The 22,519-nt window shown below is 36.8% G+C and overlaps 1 protein-coding gene across 34 annotated transcripts in view; it reads left to right on the forward strand.

The window, feature by feature from the left end:
* The window catches only part of MADD (MAP kinase activating death domain), a 92,821-nt gene that overhangs the window by 46,419 nt on the left and 23,883 nt on the right, over nucleotides 1-22,519 (forward strand). For 5 of the 34 annotated variants that reach the window (XM_067462755.1, XM_067462760.1, XM_067462759.1 and 2 more), the window contains 13 exons: nucleotides 114-382; nucleotides 1,420-1,559; nucleotides 5,345-5,446; nucleotides 7,870-7,929; nucleotides 8,379-8,481; nucleotides 9,245-9,431; nucleotides 10,854-11,004; nucleotides 11,945-12,151; nucleotides 14,843-14,896; nucleotides 19,372-19,472; nucleotides 20,332-20,415; nucleotides 21,062-21,220; nucleotides 22,083-22,191. In XM_067462755.1, coding sequence (XP_067318856.1) covers nucleotides 114-382; nucleotides 1,420-1,559; nucleotides 5,345-5,446; nucleotides 7,870-7,929; nucleotides 8,379-8,481; nucleotides 9,245-9,431; nucleotides 10,854-11,004; nucleotides 11,945-12,151; nucleotides 14,843-14,896; nucleotides 19,372-19,472; nucleotides 20,332-20,415; nucleotides 21,062-21,220; nucleotides 22,083-22,191 — 1,726 coding nt within the window. Of the gene's footprint in view, nucleotides 1-113; nucleotides 383-1,419; nucleotides 1,560-5,344; nucleotides 5,447-6,364; nucleotides 6,404-7,869; nucleotides 7,930-8,378; nucleotides 8,482-9,244; nucleotides 9,432-10,853; nucleotides 11,005-11,944; nucleotides 12,152-14,842; nucleotides 14,897-19,371; nucleotides 19,473-20,331; nucleotides 20,416-21,061; nucleotides 21,221-22,082; nucleotides 22,192-22,519 lie in introns of all 34 variants that reach the window. The other 29 variants (XM_067462766.1, XM_067462761.1, XM_067462765.1 and 26 more) reach the window with 12 other exon arrangements.

Below are 22,519 nucleotides of genomic sequence, written 5' to 3' on the forward strand. Positions count from 1 at the left end.
TGCTGATCACTTTGAGTGCAGTTTGCGTTCCAAACGTTGTGGCTCCCTTGAGGCCAGTAGAATCAGATGTTATAGGAATATGGTATCATCAAACAAACTTAATTTTTTTATAGGAATCTGCTGATTCTGCAGAGATGGAAGAGAAGATAATAGCTGGATTTTCAAACCACCTTCCCAGTTTGCCTTTGCAATCAAACTTTCCCAAGATGGCCATGGATCGTCGTGATGGGGAGAGTACTACAAATATGGAAGGAATGGTGAAGAAACGGGAGTATGATAATCCATACTTTGAACCACAGTATGGGTTCCCAACAGAGGATGATGATGATGAACAGGAGGAAAGCTATACACCAAAGTTCAATCAGAACCTCAATGGCAGTAGGTAAGATATTCTGTAGCCAGAACTCTCCAGTTTTACTAATCTTGGTGATTTTTGCTTAGCGTTATACACTGCCTCAGAAATCTTGTGCAGTTCAAATACAGTAGGTCTCATTTATGCATATTCAAAGTGGTACTGAAGCTTATTTCTTGTAGTGCAGTTTTCTGCAACTTCAAGATCCACATGAATTAAACAGCTATGTGTGAGTCTTGCACATGTGACAGCCATTTGGAAACATACCCACATAATCTGGAAACCAGAACTTGGGAAACTTAAAATAAATGAATGTAACAACAACAACTTTATTTTTATACCCCGCCACCATCTGCCTGAAGGGACTCAGGGCGGCTTACATAAGACAAATGTCCATAAAAAACATAAAAACAAATCAATCCATAAACTAAAACACATTAAAATAGGAGCATCATAAAATACAACAACCAAGATAAAAACACACTAAACATAACAAAATAAAACAGATGGCAATTAGAGCTCTTATCAGATCGCATTCAACATAAACCAATAACCAGATTTCTACGATGCACCTGTCCAAGCTATATTAGGGCTGGGCAGGGATAGTGCAAATAGCAAACCATAGAGCTGGGGCAATGGATGAAGTGCAAAAAAGAGTATTGTCTAGTGACGTAGCAACGGGGCATATATGGCTAGGGAATAATCATTTTTGAAAACTAGCTGGAACATCCATGAATGAGAAACAATTAGATGGTGTTCTGATCCCACAACACCTCTGCCTATGTGAAGGGGAATTCTATTTCAATTATTGGAGAAGGGGATCAGAATGACTATCTTAAAAGTGCTCTAGTTGACAATATTCTGATATTCAGAGTCTATGGAAAATGATGGCATTGTGTGTTTGTTTTCATCTTAGCTATAATCTAGAATAAAACCTTTCCTCTACAATGCCTCCTTTCAGACCTGAGATGTTTGTCTAACTGATGTGAGATGACTCAGAAGTTATCAAAATGATGCAGAATATAGAATAATGCCAATATCATATCTCTTTTTTCTTTCTTTCAAAGGCCCCCAAAGCCTCTGCGTCCCAGCAGTTTGAAGCTAGGCAATGATTCTGATGCAGAATCGGATTCTCATGCCAGTTCCCCAAATTCTACGATCTCTAACAACAGCAGTGAAGGTTTTGGGGGAATTATGTCTTTTGCCAGTATGTATAATCATTCATCTTATCATGATTTATATTGTAATTGGATTTACAGGCATAATAACACTAAGGCAGATGAACTGATGAGATACTTGTATAAGATGTGGCATTCACCATCATTGCCTCCGGGTTACAAATTTTGCAGCAAGGAAGAAGAGGATAAGTGGTGCCTTCACTTAATAGACAAGAGTAGTCACTGGATTTGGTTAATAATCAGTATTGAGGGTGAATCATGAAAATGCAATTTGGAGGCCAGGTCAGGCAGTTCATAGAACATAGCTGAGTTTAAAGCCTTAACATTCATTGGGATGAAGATGTCCCAGAGAGTGTCTTCATGAGTTTACTTTGATATTGACATATTCTGATAAGGTTTGTTATATATATGCGTGTGTGTGTTTTCTCTGCTGAAATTATTATGCAAAAGGAGCCGAGCATTTAGAGTGATGTTACCTCTGCTTTGAAATACTCTTCTCTACATTGTTGTGTTGTAACTTCCTTATTACATTTTTGAACACAAGTTCAGACCTTTTAAAATTATGTAAGGCTCTTGGGGAAGACTTTAATTTGGAATTAATTTCTTAATATTTGTATTTTCTTACTAAAATGTATTTTTTTATGGATATTATGATTATTTATAACATTTGCACCCATTTGAAGGAAAGGTAGGATGCAGCCACAAAGGTAGGATGCAGTCACTGGGAGTGATATAAATTACATTTCTTGAGTGATCAAAAAATGAGGTTGCAGACTTATGGAACATAATGAGTTATCTCATACTAATTCTATAAATAAGTTATTTGATACTGGTAATTTATTCTGTATTTAAATTGTAAATTAAGCCAGGAATCTAAAAATGGAAACACTAAGGGGAACTCAAGGACAGTATTACTGTATGACTGTAACATTGGTATCTTTTTTTTGCAACAAATGTGTGGCTAAACCTTTTAAGCAATCCCTTTACTTCTTTGCTAAGAGCCATTTGGACATGCCATTATACTGGGAAACAGGAAGTACTCTTTACTTACAATTTGACATGACTTTAACTGCAATGAAATTTTACGTTTAGAAATGACCTAGGTTATATCTACACTATAGAATTAATGCAGTTGGATACTACTTTAGCTGCCAAAGTCCAATGGTATGGAATCATGGGAACTGTAGTACTATCAGCTCTCTTCCAAAGAGTGCTGGTGCCCCACCAAATCCCAGGATTTCATAGTATTTACCAATGGCATTTAAAGTAGTATCAAACTGCATTCATTTTATAGTGTAGATGCCACCTAGGCCATTTCTAAACATAAAATGTCTTTTTCCAGAACCATTCTTTGGTAGATCGACTTATATTTTGAGAATCATTGTTGTGTTGCATAATCTACTTTTGTTTACTCTTCAGCTCTTGGACAAGTGATTTTTTAGGAATTTTGTGATACATTGCAGAATTCATATGTGGGTTAATGACAGCAAACTGACCAGGTTTTTGACAGAAAACCAGGTGGAAACAATCACATTCCCACAACTATTTTGGATGGTACCGTTATCCCCCCTTTCAAACTCACCGGTTCTCTTTTGTCAATAACATTTCTCACTGAGACTAAAACATTCTACCGCTGACTTGTCTGTCTAAAGGACATTTACTCAGAACTCTTTGAGAGTCATCTACTCTACCTTTCATAATCCTTAGATAGGAAGCAGTAGTATTTTTAGAGTGGAGCAACATCATCCATGAATATCATACTTGTTCAGTTTTTTCCTGATTATTCAGTTATGAATGCTCTTATGAGCCAAGGTGGGATTGCCCCACAGATCACTGGATATTACTATGTGCTTCTTTGTATCTTCTTGGATGATGTGTAATTTTGTTCTTGGAGAGATTTTGGTAGAATGAGTAGAGTAACTGTGGACCTCAAGCTTTGTAGCCTCTATTTGTAGCATATCTTCTGATTGGATTGGTGGAACCCCATATTCTTAGAAATGACTTTGTAACCTTTTGTAGATCTATAGACAACAATAGCTGCTTTTCTGAGATCACTAGACACATCTTTTGATCATGATATGACATGTTTACGCATAATCATATTGCAAAGACTAAACTCACAAAGTTTCTGTTTCTTATGTAGAGTGGGATCTACCACATGTATCCTCAAAGACCCACTTAATTATTCAAGCACCTGAGTCTAATTCTTTCCTTTAATTTACTTAATATAACAAGGGGTTTAATTAATTTTGCACCTATCCAACTCTCATACACTATATTGTTTGCCTAATTATGCATTTTGCTCTTAAAGAAAACACCAGAGTTGCTCATTTAAGTCCGACTGTACTAATTTTCTTTTACAAGGCTATCATAGTGAAATTATGGAATTTCAGTAATTATAATTTGAGTTCATAATTATTTTTGCCACTGTAATCTGCATCTGAAATTCATTATTTTACATCCTATCTGTCAGAGATTCACCAGCTACTTCTGCAGTAAAAAGTGACCTGCCTTTTCCTGATTGATTTGAATTGAGATCAGTAAGGAACTGCATGTGGGCAAACAAATTGTATCTTAATTAAGACAAGACAGAGATTTTCCTAGAGAACTGTCATTTCTTTGATTAGGATTTTATCTTTTTGTGGGGAATTTCTACCTCTTTCAAAAAAACTGCAGTTGTAATGTGAGCATGCTTGTGCATCTTGCTGTTCAATGCCCAGGTGGTAGCTTTGATCAGGCTGTCTTTTGTCCAGCTTAGGCTGGTATTTATTGATTGATTTTTATAGTATTTTTGTCCCACTTTCTCTCTCGCTTTCTCAGGGAGATGCAAAGCAGTTGACAATTAAAATTTTATCTCAGTTGCTAATTTTTTTCTGAAAAGAGAAATTTTGGCCAAGATCACACTGTCCCATTCACAGCAGGATTGCATTAATTTACTAAGCGATATATGAATCTTCTTTGAGTCTTTACCGGTTGCAAAGCAGCAGCCCAAAATTAGAAGGAAACCAGAGTTTTATGATACATGGCTCCATTGAGGAATGAGTTTCATTGGTCTCTAGTCTGTTTTAAGGCATAATGTAAGGAACCACAATTGCTTTAAAGCTCTCAGTTGGTACTCTTTTTAGCTTGTCAATGAAGGTCTTGCGTCTTGTTTTATTCCTATTTGAGATGCAATGAGGATAGATGCAGGAAGATCCTCTCTGTTTTGTATCCTGGCTGCAATGTTTTGGGATGTCAACTTGACTCCATTACTATAGACATTTAGGTGCCACTTGAATTTTATGAATAAAATGCATGTATGTTTATTGTATAAAACAGGTTGAGAAATGCAGAATGGTGTAATTAGTCATATCATCCATACTTTCTTTTATCATGGCCAAAATATCTCAGTAGATGTTTCCAGAAATCTGGAAGTGAAGTCTTATCTTGTTTCTTGGTGGGGGCAGGGTAGAAAGCATTCTATTGAAGGTCAAAACTATTCCTGATATGAAGTACGTTTTTGTATTTAATGTCATTCAAAATACTGAAACAACATCGGTTTGCATGGTCTGGATGCTGATAATTAATGGAGATCCTTGTAGGATTGGAACGGGAGTTTAACCTCTTCTTTATGCCACATTTCTCCCAAAGTTGGCAGGTCTTTATTTGTTGGTGCTATCCACACTCCTAGTTGATGATTATTTCAGTTTCTCATAATCTGCACATTGGATGTAATGATACAGTTTGTCCTTATTCAGATGTAAACAGCAGCATAAATTACTGAATGAGGTAAGAGAATGATTAGATCACTTGATTCATTTTCTTTCTGTTATAGGTAGTCTATACAAGAACCACAGCACAAGCTTTAGTCTGTCCAATTTAGCACTTCCAACCAAAGCTGGGAGAGACAAAAATACTCCATTTCCCAGTCTGAAAGGTAATAATTTTTGCTTGTGTGTTGCTGCCTTTCAGAATCCCTTTGATTGTCAAGCAGTCACAGAAATGCACCGTTTTGGGTAACAGGATATTCTAATAATATGAACTTCATGTTGCTGATTATTTGAAATGGTTTGGTAGAAAATTTTCAGTTAATATTGATGGCTTATTTTGAAGGGAACATATTTTTTCCTATTTTTAATGCACTAGCTGTAGGAAATAAACTATTAGTGGAAAGAGATTTTACATGAATACATTGGATGAGTTCTTATTTTTTTGGTCCAATTCAAAATGTACAGCCCTTATATAGAGGCTTCTGAAAAGTCTGGCATTGCTGTATATAATAAGTACAACATTAAAAATATGTTTTATGTGTGTTTTGGTCCATTGCATGCAGTTGCACATTACTGTTTTTACACATAAATACTGTCTGCATTTTGACAGACTCCCTGGTAAGAAGCTCTGTAAAATTATGCAAATCATGTCGAGCATTTGCTGTGACAGAGGCTTTTCAAGTCTTCGCAGTGCCATAATAATGTAACATGTATATACAATATATTTCCTAGATGGATACAATAACCTGAGAGGAAAAAAATATCAATAGCCTTTCACTCAGAGGCCATAAAAGTTGGCTGACCGAGACTATTTCCTTTTACCTTGAAGAATATAGCATAAAGGCTGCTAAAATTACTGTTACATTGGGTTAGTTATAGTAGAGTTGGCTTTTGTGAATGTTGTGGATGAAGGAAAGAAAGCTGAGGTTTACCATTGTTTTTACATTGGAACTTTTAAGTTGCATAGCTGGAGGATTGCTTTGTTTGCTTTTACAGCTCATATATATAATTATAGAATTACTATTTTTCTTTTTTAACAAGTTGATTTTATTTATTTCTTTCCCTCTCCATTTTCATCGGTAAAGATTACTTTAATCTGGAAGTGGGAAGGGATGTGGATGAAGGTTGGTATGATGTCCTGCTGACCTTTGACCTTTTAGTAATAAAGGCCAAAAGTTAGTGTTGTGTTGCTGCCTTGGACTTTGCTTTGGATAGTTTTTTTTTCTCTTGGGTGTGTGTGTTTGTGTAAAGACCAACTACAGAGAAGGAATGTGAGTAGTTTAATCAAGTCTCTGCATGAACTCTCTGGGAATATCTCTATTTGGTCATATTCTAGTATTCGTGCAGAGATCTTCTGTTAGTTAAACCTATTATTGATAACACACATTGGAAGAAAACAGTGATGGGTTTTTTCCAGTTCTTTCTCATGCTTTGTGTCTCATCTTCTACAGTTTATTCTCATTTCTTGATACATATTGTTAATTGTAGCTTCTACAAGTTCCTCAATTGAGAACATAATTTTACTTCGTCAGTATTTCTGTGTTACCTGTATCAGCAAAGGTTTATGGAGGAACTGACATAAACTTCTTTTAAGCATTGGGATAGCTGCTGCTATTTTTATGCTAGTTATTTATACTTTTTTGTATTTGCATTCCTTGTGATATAATATGGGTAGAGAATAGCTTCTTGCTTGACTACATTTGTCTTTGCTTCATTACCTTTCCTGAGTCTTAAGGTTTGGTTTCATTTACTGTTTATCATACTTTTTTTTTTCCTTTTTCTTTTTTCCATCTTTTGCAGTGCCTGCTCAGTGATAACATTATAAATTCCTAGAAGGGAAGAAAACATTTTTGAATAGGATTCAGAGTAGTCTTTGAGACCTGAAATATCCTTAAAACTATTTAGAGCACATCTTTGCTGGAAACAGGAGCTGGCTTTTCCACAGTGTTAACAGTCTTATGTTCCCCAAGTATTTTTTTTAGATTCTGGAAGGGAATTGAAAAATTCTTAAATTTCCTGAAGATTCATACTTATTCAAGGAAGGTATATGTGGGCAAGCCAATTTGGTTCCAATTGTGAATTTTTGAAAATATCCAACAACCTGATTCATCACATCTAATACATAATGAAACACATAGTTAAGTGCTGATTACCTTGCTAATCAGTGGTGATGTAAGGAATAGCTCAAGAACAAGTGGTATTAGTGTAGAACAGTTGATGAAAAACAGGAATTGTAGTGCAACACCATCCTCCCTTCCTGTACATGTTGTTTAATGACAACTCCCAGCATTCTTCACTATTAGTTATGTTGGTTAGAGCTGTTGGGAAACACAGTTCAACAACATCTTGGGGCACTGTGTGATAACCACCTCTAATTTAGAGTTACTCTTTCTTTCCCCTTCCAGATTGCGCTTATCATACTTAATCAGCCACCCACAGGAAAAACTGTTATTGGAACTACATATATTCATTCTTCAACTTTTATTTAAGATGGTTTTGGAGTGGGAGGGGATTAATCAAATAACTTAATTAAATATACACATGGTGGTGACTTTGCAATACACTACTAATTGTTTATTTTGTGTCCCAGTATTTGGGCTAAATACTATAATGGAGATTATTACTGAAGCTGGGCCAGTAAGCAATGAAGGTGGGTTCCTTGCATCATGAGCTGTGCATGACATACCAACTCTTAGCAAGCATCCCCGTGCCTGCCTGTTGGGCAAGCTTTCCACCGGTAACCAGAACCATATGATCTCTACTGGCTACCACCCCATTACACATTATGCTTTTTCATATGATGTCTAATCAGAAGATGGTTCTTGTGGCAGAAATGCATGCAGAGCAGCCAAGCCTTTTCTGCTTCTCACCTTCTGCTCTTGTTACCATCTTCTTTTCTGTCTCTGTCTCATTCCCATTACTGTTTTCTGCCGATGTATGATACAGTAATATAAAATATGCTGCTGCTTTTTCAAGTTATTCTTTTTGTCCTTCTAATTAGAGTGTTAGCTAACTCTTGTGTGTCACATTGGTGCTGTTTTTATACTTGGGTGTCCTTTATAGTAAGCATTATCTTGCTCTGCCTTTCCTCTTATGCAGGAAACCGGCGAGCACTTGTTGATCAGAAATCTTCTGTCATAAAGCACAGCCCAACAGTAAAAAGGGAATCTCCTTCACCTCAGGGACGAACTGGAAATTCCAGGTACAAGCATGTAAAGTATTTTCTTTTCTTAGAAGAGAAATGTATGGTTGACTGTTCCTAGGTTCTCGAGTTACATATTGGTCATAGCAGGCAAAAGTAAAATTTGTTTCATGTCCTTATGTCCTGAATCTAAGAATTTCAAGAGGTAAATTTTACACTGAACAGTTTAATATTATGTGTGTGTGTGTGTGTATTTATATGTGTATATACAGTGTTCCCTTGCTACTTCACGGTTTGCTTTTAGTGGACTCGCTGTTTTGCGGGTTTTTGAAAATATTAATAAAAATATAAAATATTTATGTGCAGTGGGGGCCAGGGACCCCGGAAGTACAGTGGCCTGAGGTGCAGCAGGGAAGGCTTGCCTCTCTGGCCACCACATACCCCAGAAGTGTGGCGGCCTGAGGTGCAGTGGGGAAGGTCTTCCCTCCCTGGCCTGCTGCTGCCTGCATGGCTCCGGAGGCTCTGCTGGGTTCTGCGGAGGCCAGGGAGGCAAGCAGGTGCCCTTGGGATGGGCCGGGAGGCGGGTAAGGAAGTGCAGGTAAGAAAATAATATATAAAATATATAAAATAATATATAAATATTAAAATTAATATGGCGTCCCTATTTCGCGGATTTTCACTTATTATGGGCAGTCTTGGAACGGAACCCCTGCAGTAAGTGAGGGAACATTGTATACCCACTCATAGCAATTAACTTGAATACACCTGTGAAAACATTCTGAATAATTATGTTCCCTCTTTCTCATGTACTTCTATTGTATAGTGAAAACCAGCAGTTCTTGAAAGAGGTGGTGCACAATGTCCTAGATGGACAAGGAATTGGCTGGTTTCACATGAAGAGAGTCCGTCGTCTCCTGGAGAGTGAGCAGCTCCGTGTGTTTGTATTAAGCAAACTTAATCGCACCATTCAGTCAGAGGAGGACGCACGACAGGACATGGTCCAGGATGTGGTCAGTTAGTTTCTTTCTTCCATTGTTTTTTTCTTCGATTTTTGTTATGCCTTTTTGTATTGAGTATGCTGTGTTTTTCACTGTGGCCATCTGTTGGAGTGCTTTGGTTGTGTGCTACTGCATGGCAGGGGGTTGGACTTGATGGCCTTTGTGGTCTCCTCTGTGATTCTATGATTCACATTAAAATAAGCCAATGTTAAAATGGTAAAAGTCAGCAACTTTAGAAATAAATTAGGAGAATGTTTTTCAGAAGAAAATTGTATTTTTACCTGCTGAATTATAACCTCGGCATTGTACCCACTCTTTTGCGCCCATATATTGGTCTTTGCTGCAGAAGGAACATAAAAAAGACATTTGAGTTCTAGAGCAGGCTTATATGATTAAATTATCCCACTTCTGTAGTATTTCAGGTTTTAAAAATCAAGAGTCTAGAAAACTCAGTTAAAAAACAGACCACAAAAAACCTGGGTCATGGTGTCATTGTTTTTAGTGTTTTATTGTTTTGCTTGATTTTTATTATTTGTTTATGACTTTTACTGTTGTATTTGTATGCTGTTATTTGTTGGCGGCCTTGGCCTTTGTAAGCCACATCGAGTCCTTCGGGAGATTTTGTGGGGTATAAATAAAGTTAATAATAATAGTAATAGTAATAATAATAATAATAATAATAATAATAATAATTTATTGCACATCAGTGTAAGTAGTGTACCACAACACCCATCAGTTAAGGAACCATCTCTAACTAGAGTAGAGAAAGATGAGAGATAAATCCATTCTGGGAGAACATAAAAGAAGCATCATCCCCCCCCTCCCTCTCTCCCCTACTCTTCCCTGACATGCCAATTCTGGCATTTTCAAATTCCTGGGGAAATAGTGGTAGCAGTGGCCAGAAGAGACTGGGTCCTATAGGGTGTTCATATTTGCCCCGTCTGCAAAATGGCTCTTCACTTACCCATAGGCTATATCAAAAGCCATAATTTTGGCCCTCAAACCTACCCTTGACTTACACACAAGGTTGACTTAGGCAGGGGCATATGTACACTGGACAGAGTACATTCATAGAATGAATTTTATAAAGATATATTCTTAAGTAGGCACTTAAGATGTTTGAGAGTGCATGCTTTGGATGCAGTGGGCCCTAGGCTCAATCTGTGCTAGCTTTAGTAAAACTGAGGAAATCTTTGTGTTTGACACCCTGAAAAATTGTTGCTCATTTGTTTAGAATTAAGAGAATACTGAGCCAAATGGGGCCAGTGTTATGGCTTGCTATAAGACAGATCCCTTTTAACTTTAGTTTCAAAAAGCATAATTAACTTATTAACAGTTAGAATGCAAGTGACCTTTGGCTTGAGTGGGAAAATAAATTGGAGCAGGGCCCTGATTCATGAATTTTACTTACTCCTGAGAATCTTGTATTTGTAGGAGATCAGCCGCAAGGTTTATAAAGGGATGCTGGACTTGCTGAAGTGTACCGTGTCAAGTCTTGAACTATCATATACAAATGCAGGACTTGGGGGCATGGCGAGTGTCTTTGGCCTTCTGGAAATAGCTCATACTCACTACTATAACAAAGGTAAGAGAATATGAAAAACATATAAATTAGAGAAAATAAGCAAATGAATGTGTAATCTGTGGTAACTCTCACAAATTATCAAGCTAAACCAAAAGGTTTTCATTCTACATAATGAGTTATATTGACTGACATCAGGTTTAATCGGCTTGCAGATTACTATGTGTGACAAGCTTAATCTGATATCACATGTAGGGCTGCAGTGAAATTAGAGTCAGCTTCCTACTTGCAAGTGTTTTAAAATTTTCTTTGGGTATTTATGTAAAAGAAAGAACCTTTAAAGGTTCTTTCAAATGCAAAACATGTGGCTGTAGATGAATAATTACTGTGAGTTGTATTGAAAACATGATGCATGCTTTTTCACTTAGTGCATTTTTCACAGAATGCAGTTTGTACTTCTTTTCAGAAGTAGGTTAGGACTACATATACCCACATCTCTAGAGATAACAAACTCACATTACTTAGGCTTATATTAAAATTAGGAGCAGGTAGCTTCCTAGGATCAAAGGGGCTACTCCTGTTCCAGTTTCCACCAGCCCCAGACACTCATGGACAGCATTCACAGACCCATGGAAAGTGGTTTGAGGGGTCAAACAAAGTATAGGAGGTCCTTATCTAGTTTTAGTTGAGAATCATGCCTTCCCTGCAGTTCCTGTGAGAGTGGTTTTTAAATGCTCTGATCCTGCGTGTTTTAAGGGCCTGAGGAAAAGCTCCAGAATTCATACTATTGAACTAAATAGCAGAATCACATCCATTTTTAGCTGGAATTCTTCTCTCTGTATGTTTCTATTATTTTCATTTTCCAAAACCACATCACTATTTTTTCTCTCTCTTCTCTTCTTCCATTTCTTCTTTCTCCTTTTCTTCAAACTGATTGCTGTTGGTATTTTTTGGTTTCCTGTATGTTTTTGCTATTATCTGTCTCTCCTTCTTTCTTTTTAAGAGCCAGAAAAAAGAAAAAGAAGCCCAACAGATGGAGCAATCACTCCAGTTGGCAAGGACCATATTTTACCCACGAGGGTAGAATCGAAACCCAAGGTGCATCTTCCGGTACCCCAGCTCATGCCACGGGCACCGAGCCCCGCAGGGAAAGGGCCAAGCGAGTTTGACACAAGGAGTCTAAAGGAGGAGAATTTTGTAGCTTCTATTGGTATGTATTTATCTTATATGGAATGCAGGAAAGTGGTTATGCCTTGACGCTGGTATTTACTTGCATCCTTACCATTTAAACATTTCTCTCTTCATTGCTATAGTAATGCGCTTGCCTGTCACTCAAATTGCACAAACTAGTCAAATATGCTTATCCCATAATTCGGAGAAATATTAGCTAAAATATTTCTGATGTGCTAGTATGCTTTTTAGGGCTATATGGTCAGGCTGAGTCAGGCTGCCATATGAAATTCAATTATTTTCAGACTGGATAGGGATTGTTGCTGTTATGTGTCTCAAGTTCCTTTCCAACTTATAGTGGTGACCCTATTACAGGGTTTTCTGGCAATATTAATTCAGATAGGGTTTACTATTGCTTTCATGTGAGGCTTAAGAGAGTGTGACTTGTCCAAGGTTACCCAGTGAGTTTCCATGGCACAGTGGGGATTTTAACCCTGGTCTCGTAGCATCTAATCCTCCAATCACTACGCCACACTGGCTCTCGGATAGGAGTTATGATTACCAAAATTATTAGAGAGAATATTTCTTTAGATAGCTTGTCTATACATTTCTTGAGAAGTAAATCACATTTGCTTCTTGGGGTATATTATGCACTAAATATTTATGATGCAGAATGGCAACTGTGTTTTCTTTCCTGAATATTATCCAAGGCGCATGGTTTGAAAATTATTCTTAGATCACATGTAATCTCTTTTCTCTTCACAACAGAACATACAAGAATGAATATTATAAATTTAACAGCTGTGTTACAATATAAATCCCTAAGAAATAAATTGTGATTAAATATTTATATTACAGAGACAATGTTATACCTTCTTAGTACCTATATTTGCTAGATATAAAGATACTGCATGAACAAGACAGAAAACCATTTTAGGAAGTTTGCTAGATGTTATCCCAGTATTTCCCTATGTACCAGTTTTACTAAATTAATGAACTAGAGTGCAGCATTCTGTACATGCAAGGGATAGAAGGAAACAGCTTGAAATGTTTGTGGAATATAAGTATCAGCCAATTGCAATCCAAATGTGGGAGGAAAATGGGACATTGTCCAGGTTCAGAAGAGCATAGAATGATGAAAACAGTACTGAGGTGTCCTTGTCAGATTAGTTTCAATAACACAGCCCCCTATGCTAAATGCTGATAATAGTTTGTTGTATGTATCCTTTTAAATTTCAAAATCAGAAGCCAATGTCACCATGTTAGTTCATTGTGTAGTATTGTGGAAGAACAGCCAAGAAACACCCGCTTCTGCATTGCTACTGCAGATAAACAACTAATTCTGTATGGTTGTATTGGAGCAAGCAGAATTATGATGAGTGAGATAAGAAGCACAGACACATTTAATGCTCACTATTAATGAAATTCCCTTTGTGGGAACTTCGCTTGTGGATTTGATCATGATTCTCACTACAGAGGAAACATTTTTATCTAGTGTTGCTGCTATCAGCATTAGTGAATTCAGAAACCAAAACAGTTAACAAACATATTTCCCTATAACTTGCCCAACAGTTTTTGTATTTGCATCAAATACAGTATGGAAAAAGTGTTGGGCTTGCCAGATAAGTTGTAATTTTCTATCTTTATATCATATCATTACAGAAAACCCAATCCCTCATCCCTCCAGCAAGTTGTAAATCAGTTTGCTGTCCCATTTCTTTCTATACTTTTCCATGCTCTGCTTCCACTGCAGTATAGTCAAAAGTAATTCTCCACACTACTGCTCCTTCCTTGTAAGACGTGAGTTTCCTTCTTGCCTTCTTGCACCTCCCAGCTTCTGCCTTCCTAAATGAGGAGGAGGACTGAATGGCACAGTTCATACTGGGATTTCTGACAAGCCTATTTAGGATTCTGCCACTGGGTCACTGGGCCAGCACCTGGAAGGACATGGAGTTTACAGAAACAAGAATGAAAACATCTTAGAAAATTGATGTACTTTGTGAGTTTGCTGAGAGGATTGACCTGTGAGAATGTTTGTTTCTGAACAAACACTGCCCTTTTTGTAAGATAATCGATCAGTGTAATAGAATTAACTGACCAGGGTTTTTGAGCATCATTTTAAGAGAATAGTGTATCTTTCTCCAACATTTTAGGGTTCTTTTTGCCTGTATAAAAGACTTTTAAGATCTATATGTTGACCGCATAGAAAGTTAGAAGAATAGTAGGTAAAGTCCAAGGATTATGATAGGGCTGGGTGGAGCAAAACTAAAATGTATAAGAGTATATATTCCTTTTGTGCTGGTAAAAATACAGTTTATGTTATGCAGCATTCTATTTTGAATTGAGAATATTGTGGTGCTGGTGGGTGAGGCAGGGGCACAGTGCATTTTTGTAGAAATGTCTTATTAAGAAACATTGGATGTATAAAACCTTAAGGTATTTCTTTTTAATTCATTTCTATGAAGTGAGATGAGATCAGGTAGGTGAATCTAACTTGGGGGTGTTTTCTCAGTCAGTTAATTTTATATAATTATTTTATAACTTTTGCAAATGAGGTTGCAAGTCTGCAATTTTGATCTGCTGAAGAAGTGAATGCCAAGTTACTTTAATCTTGCCTATGGCAGTGAAGGTTTGGGTGGTGTATTTTTGTTTTTGTTTTCCATTATCACCTCTGACCTGCATCTGATACTTTTTCTGTCTTTCTCTCCTGCTTACATTGCATCTTGAGTAGAATTGTGGAACACGCATCAGGAAGTGACAAAGCAAAAAGCTTTGGAAAAACTGAGTAAGGATATTATGAAAGGACAGAAACCTAACACTTTTCCCCAGCCTCCCCATAACTGCCAACTCCCTAAGCCTTTATTGAATTCCTGTGCTACACAAGCTATAGGGCAGACCAAGGAGGTCACTATTTTAAAAGAAATGTAGTGATGAGTTATACCCAAAAAACTATACTATCTCCTCCAGCCATGTTTCAACCTGTTCCTTACCTCTGAATTTAAAATGTATTTTACACAAGTTTTCGAGAAAATATTAATCTGTTTTCAATTCCCAATAGAAAAGTTCACAATTATGGTTTAATAACAGTGATTAAATACATTTGATGAGATTGGAAATAAATCTGGGGAATTTTATGAAAAAGTATGAGTAAGATGTTCTGGAAGAAAATTTTGGTGTTTAATTTTCCTTATCAAGTTGTTCCTTGGTTTTGATGATTAGGAAAGAAGAGGGTGTTGGCTACACAATGCCTATAGCAGAGACCATAAAAGTAGACATTGGATAATAATTCACATATAATTAAAGACATCTGATTTCCATTACCACCTGATTATAGGTAAAGGGCAATATTAGTTATCTGTCTGTAGACAGAGGGAATTTCGGGATAAAATGAACTGGTATAGAAGACTTAAGCGTACCTTTCTGTTTCTCCTTTTACTTCAGTTCAAAGTGTCCTTTCTTATAGACCTTTTGGCATATCGCTGCACTATAATATGCAGTTTTGTTTTGTAGTCTGTCTGAATCACACTTAAGGGTTCAACATTTCCACAAGACCATGGTCAAAATGTTTGGAGCTGAAAGGTTTTAGGGGCAAGCTTGAACCACAGCACCCATGCTTCTAGGTGTGGCTCAAAGTGTGAGGAGCATTTTTCATCTCTTTGACATTGTGAGCAGTTTGTTCTGTTTGCATATTTTATTTTATTTTTGCTCTGGGATCTTTCATAGCAAGAACAAGGGGCAATTTGATCAATTGCTAAGATTTCATGAAGCAAGTCATGTGAAACCATTCATTCCAACTTCTAGTTGTCTTGAGGAGAGTCCACCAGGCTTAAGTCTTGGCAGTTAAGGACTAATCTTTACAACCATCTTTATTAGCAAACTGTTTTAGGCTGACTCTTGCTGCAGTGATCATGTACAATAATAAGCTTCCACATTTCCCTTCTAAATGATCATCCAGTATTCCCAACAGAAACAGTTTTGGTTTCATTATAAATTTAACCTTTGCAATATATTCTAACATTATGTATATTTGAGTCCAATACTTCTGGGTCTTTAAAAAGACCATCACGTGTGGTAGATTTTGAACGGCAGCTGAGTGGTTGCATCTTTCTATATGAAGGTGTAGGCAGTCTACTCTTCAGTTAGGTTATTCACTTATTCCACCTATACTTGATCAGCTATTCTATGTACTGTATATTGTACAGAACATCAAGTATATTTGGTCCTTCAAATGGTCATGTGTGAATTCACAGAAGTGACCCACCATCCATGTGGACGTGTTTTTTTTTGTTTTGTTTTTGCTCAGTTGAGTATTCAGCTGTACCAATGGCCTGGGGAACCGAGTGGGAAAGTGGGAACTGCACCCAAGACTATGCAGATTAGAATAGCCTCATGTAAGCCACCCTGAGTCCCCCTGGGGGAGATGGAGCAGAGTATAAATAAAGTTATTATTATTATTATTATTATTATTATTATTATTATTAATCTTATTACCAAGTGTTTTCTGTACCAAAATTTTCTAAACACTGTGTAGAGCAAGCATGGAGCTTCAATGAGCAGATGGCTACTTGAAGAATCCCATTTCTAAGTAAACAACAGTATTCATTGAGGAGTATTCCACAAGTCAAATGAAATGTCACCACAGAGTGTCATTCGGCTGTATTCATGCCTGGTTCGATTAATATGTATTTAGTAATTTCATGATTGAATAAAGTAATACATTGATTTTATAACTCATTACCGTAGAAAACAAGAGAGTGTCATTACTGGAAAGTGCGAGTATAGACCTTGTTAATTGAACTCAAACTATTTTTAGTACCAACTGGAGCAGGCTCATTAAATCAACAGTAAATTGTCAAGTCAACACGTATGCAATTTAGTTAGGACTAAATTGTATTTAGGTTAGTGGTTCTACTTTAGTTGGGGCAAGGAGTTGCATTTTGATCATTCACATTTGACTATAAGTTCAACAAAGATGCCTATTTTATTCATTAAGTAACTTCGACCAGATTTATTTTCCATTGTTCCTAGATTCTTCTAAAGAGTGATGCTTTTGAGGATGTTTAGGTAGTGTGGAATCTAATCTTATGAACTGAAGATTGTGCTAGCATACCGGTTGGAAATATGTAAACTTTCAATTTTTAAAATTAAGCTTGCATACTAATGTAAATTGTTATATAAGGAACACACAAGGCATTTTCTTCATCCTCAGAATATTATATTTTTAAAACTGGATTCTGTAGAAGTGGCCCTTATTCTGCAAAACTTGCATATGCATTGGCCAAGTGAGTGCAAAGGAAGCAACTTGTTTCCACAATGTTCATGCTTTGCAGAGAAGTCCTAGGTATGTCTACTTAGGAGTAAGACCCACTACATTGAAGAGGGTTTACTCCCAGGCATGTGGGATTGCAGCCTGTGTTCTGATCTGCATGCATATTTCTACTCTGTATGGGCTTTTTTACATAGGCTGACTGAGAATGTAAAGGCATTTAGTGCTCTCCCCCTATTACTGGTTGGGAGGAACGATTAAACTGAAATGCAAGTGACATTTAAACATGTTTGATAGAGGTACATTTTACGTGTCTGGAAGGAATTCCTTTTCCTATGCATATAGTGGTGTTTCCAGCAATACCACGAAAGCCAAACACCCATCCAAACTTTGTAATGTATATAACTGTAAATCACTTTAAGATATATTCTTACTGTACCATTAAAATCCACATTTTAATTCTGTGATAATATAGTAGTTGGAATAAATCTACATTTTAATTTTAACATTAACTGCTTCCAGTCCCATTATTTTTATTCCTCATTATCTATTTTCCCAATAGCATCTCTAACATCATAGTTGAAAACGTCTAGATGTGAATAAGTTTGGAAATACATGATAACACATCTGAATTAAGGTTATAAAATTACTTATTGGATGTACTGTGGAATAACACTCTTTAAAATGCCTTCCATTAAAACTTCTTTATGAAATGTCATTCAGTACATACCAGTGCATAGGGCTTTTGGAATAAACTGCACATCTTTTAAAACAACATTTCTATTTATGAATAATAAGCTCATCCAAAACCTTTGCATTAATAAGCCTCTATTCATCCACAATTTATATATTTTTCTTTTTCTACCCTGCACTTTTTTCACTTTTTCTGGTGTTATTGGAAGCAAATGTAACATATTGCTTTGTTGGTACTCCTAACTCACCATATTTTGTGGTGTCTAGATATTGCTGTATTTCTACATGGAGTTGCCAAATGAAAGCACCTGTACAAGTTTCAGACCTGTAATTCTTTTTAAAAAATCCTCCAACTGCTGGTCATGTGTCCCTGTTATGGAACAGTTGGCAGATATGGCTATGGCAGAAGCGTTGTGCTCAGTCTCTTCTCCCTTCTGAGCGCTTAATGGTGACCTGTGTAGTCTGTAGTGTATCCTTCTCCTGTCTCCTTACTCCCATTGCACAGTGCTTTTCAAACCCTTCCTAATTCTGTCTCTCCTCTCATCAGTTTTCTTTCTGTCTATCATCTCATCAAAAGAGGGTATAAAAATACGGGACTGCATGAATGTAGAAGAGATCCCTTCAGGGAAGAGGAATGAATGCATGTCTCTGCAGCAGCTGAAACCCACACTCACTGCTTCACCTATGTTATTGCAAACTCTGGAGAGCCATTCAGTACACCCCCCAGTGTTGCTTAATACTACTTTTTTGCTCCTATTCCCAAAATGGTTCACTTAAATCTCCTATTTGTGGCACACAAATTATTGCTGATGGCTTTAGCTGCTCTTGTCATGCATCCCTGAGTAAATGGGGTGGGGGGAATCGGTTGCTGGTTGTAATATATTAGAGTAGTCAAGGAATAAGAATTAACTGCCTCCCCAAGAAAACAGCAACAATCCCACCCACTCCCTCATATCTGATAGCTAAAGATGTGGCTTTCCAGAGTCATGTGGTGACTGTTCAGCATGCCTTGTATTAACCAGAATATGTCTAATGCCTGTATTGTCTTTCCCTATTCCCCCATCCCTATAATGAATGATCTTTTAAAGCAGTCAGTCTGCTTCTCAGATGCATTGTTGTATTAAACAATATGATTGGTGTGGTCAGCTGGGCCATATTGTTTTGTGTTAAGGAGAAAAACAACCAAAAGAAGGTATTCTGGTTTCTGCCTTGGTTTCACCCATACACTAGAGCAGTAACCTGCCTTCTGTTTCTTTCACTTCTGTTTTCATGCTAAGATAAATCTCTTTCCTTCTGCTTAGGATCAGAAGGTACAAAGCACATCTTTGATGTGGGAGAGACAGATGAGAAAAAATCGCAGATTAGTGCAGATAGTGGCGTGAGCTTAACCTCCAGCTCCCAGGTGAGTGTAATTGATTATTTCCAAGTGGTAAAAGAGTTGTGACAATTCTTTATCTGCTTTTAATTGTAGTCACAATATACTGAATATGAAGAGTCTTTGATATAACTATTCTAACAACACACCATTGGCACTGGTGGTGCACAGGGTATAGTATGTAGCCTGTAAATCCGAGAGTTTATGGGGTATAGTATGTAGCATGTAAATCCGAGAGTTTATGGGGAAGGATCGGCATTATAAATACAGATCTAAAGACCCAGAAAAAGCAGGGAAATATGAAGAAAACCTTTTTTCCCCTAAAGCTTTTTTTTCACTCTGGAAAAATTGAAACAGACATTGGAAGGATTTTAATGAAACAACAAGCCATTTCTTGCATGTTTGTGTCTTGACAGATTGCCTTGTTCACAAACAAGGGGTTAAAACCATACTTGAAAATATAGCTTAGTACACACAAGAAATGATTTACTTGCTTCCTGCATTTCTAGAAAGAAATAATAGCAATTGAAAATGTCTTAGCTAGTACATCTTTTTGAGGATAATTGTGAAGGGAGCACTGTTCCTACTTCTGTTTAAAAATATAGCTTCCACCACACACATTCCTTAATTGTTGATTCTAGGTATTGGAAAACCTGAGTACTAGTTTTCATTTCCATGATAGAGTTGTGCCAAATTAAGTTGTTTATTCATTCAGTCACTTCCGACTCTTCATGACCTCATGGACCAGCCCATGTCAGAGCTCCCTGTCAGCTATCACCACTCTCAGCTTCTCACCACCCCCAATTAAGTACACTGAATAAAACTCCAAAAAGAAATACAAATGCCTAATGTGATTTTTTTTCTTCCTGACCATTTGTGATTTCAGAAAAGTGATCCAGATTCTGCAACAAGTGTTGGACCTGTTGTTATGATCCGAAGCACCAGCCAAGATTCTGAAGTTAGCACAGTGGTAGGGCATGACCAGAGTGGAATGTCTGGGTTTGGCTTTAGCTGTGTTTTTTGGGCTTGTCTGGTTGCTCTTTTTCTGGTTGTGTGCATTATAGGTTCTCCAGATGTGTCTCTAGTGTATGCACTCTTCTTAGATCACCACATTTATTTTTAAGCACCTATGGTTCTTATGGCAATTTCTATAGCATTGCCATATGTTTATATTTTCCTTTTAACAGCAACAACAGCAACAACAAGATAATTTCTTGTCCACTTCTCCCCATGGCTGTGACTGATTTGTTATCAAAAACTGTACTGTTGAGCCTAAGAGTTAACTTTTTTTGTGTTTTTCCTTGAGAATTTTGTAAATTTGACCTCTTACTATGTCAACTGAAAATGTGAGGACCAATACTTTATTTCCATTTGTTATAATGCCTGAAGAAGTACCAGTAAGATGTTTCAAAAAGTCTAGAGTTTGTCCATATTGTAGGATTTGGTGGTATAGGTCCCTTTGCAAAATGGCCCAGGATAGATACTGCTTTCCCATATTACTTTGGTTGGAATGATGGTATTATTGAGATTATTGAGTGGTGTTCTAAAACATCTTTGCTTTCAACATTGTAATGAGGGATAAATAAACACAGGAAAATATTCGTTTTCTTTTTCAGGTGAGCAACAGTTCTGGAGAGACACTAGGAGCAGACAGTGATTTGAGCAGCAATGCGGGCGATGGCCTTGGTGGAGAGAGTGGTGGAAACCTAACAGGATCACGAGGCACTGTATCAGATAGTGAAATTGAGACTAATTCTGCCACTAGCTCTATCTTTGTAAGAACCTGTTTTTTTGTTGTTGTTGCTATTATACGTCCATGAGCTTTTAAAGGGAAATGTTTATAGGAACAGGGGAATTTATGAAGAAATGCTAGGATTGTGTGACCAATTTTAACTATCATATATATCTATGTATATAATATCTTTCACTGTGTATATGTGAGAATCTGATATTTTATCATTTTTAACCCTGGAAACGCAATATAGACACATTGTGTGTATGTATGTGAATACACACACACATCAGACATTTGATGCCTTGTATGAATTTCTTAACTTTATATTTGATGTCAAATATATTATATTCGATGTTAAATATATTATATTTGATTTATACTTTATGTTAAAATGAAGTCCCTTAATCTTAGGATGCAGTGAACTTTCATTTTCTCAAAACTACTTCTTTTTCACTGGAATGGTGACACACACACAGGTTGCATTTTTCATTTAATTTTAGTTGTTAAGTCATAATTTGTTTTATGTTGGGTTGTCAGTTTTCATTATTATGGGTGCATTGTTATTATGTTCAGGCATTGAATGTCTTTCTGTCTTTTATGTTTGGAATCTGCCCTGAGTCCCTCTGGGGGGATAGGGAGGAATATAAATAAAGTTTAATTATTATTGAGTATACTCACCTTGCATTAATAAATAATAAATACTGTAATGTATTAATAAATATGTTTGAAGTTGAGAAATTGCTGAAGTTCTTGTTCTGGTCGTTTTTCATGTAATGGATTCTGCTTGAGAAGGCTACTATTTCCTCTGCAGAATAATCTTGATTTAATATGTAATAAGGAGGAAGACTAAGGCCAGAAGCTGAACCTGATGTGTCTAATATGTTGCCCCTTTTTCTTTCAAGGGTAAATCTCATAGTTTGAAGCAGACAATAAAAGATAATAAACCCAGCAGTCTGGCAAGAGCTGCAGAAGATTCAAGCCAACGTGTTTATCTCTGTGAGGGTCTTCTGGGTAAGAATTAATCTTTTTTATTTGTAATGTGATTGTTTAAATAATATATATTTTATTGAATTTGCAGCACTCCCATTTCAGTTTTTTAAAAGAATACGATGGACATTCTTGAATTAAAACTATTCTCAGTATGCACGTACAGCACTTTTATACCACCCCTAACTGGCATGATTGTGTCCTGTGGAATATAAATTGTTTTGCAGGCTGTCCAGGTATCCAAGCAAAGTGCTGTTGTACAGCTACTTATCACTTTTATTTGCAAGGGATATTGTTAGAAAGTGAAGACGATAGGTAGCTGGAAGCTAGCGTTTTACTTGTGTCTGCTGGG

This window comes from Anolis sagrei, chromosome 1 (genome assembly GCF_037176765.1).
Source record: "Anolis sagrei isolate rAnoSag1 chromosome 1, rAnoSag1.mat, whole genome shotgun sequence".
NCBI classification, from domain to species: Eukaryota; Metazoa; Chordata; class Lepidosauria; order Squamata; family Dactyloidae; genus Anolis; species Anolis sagrei.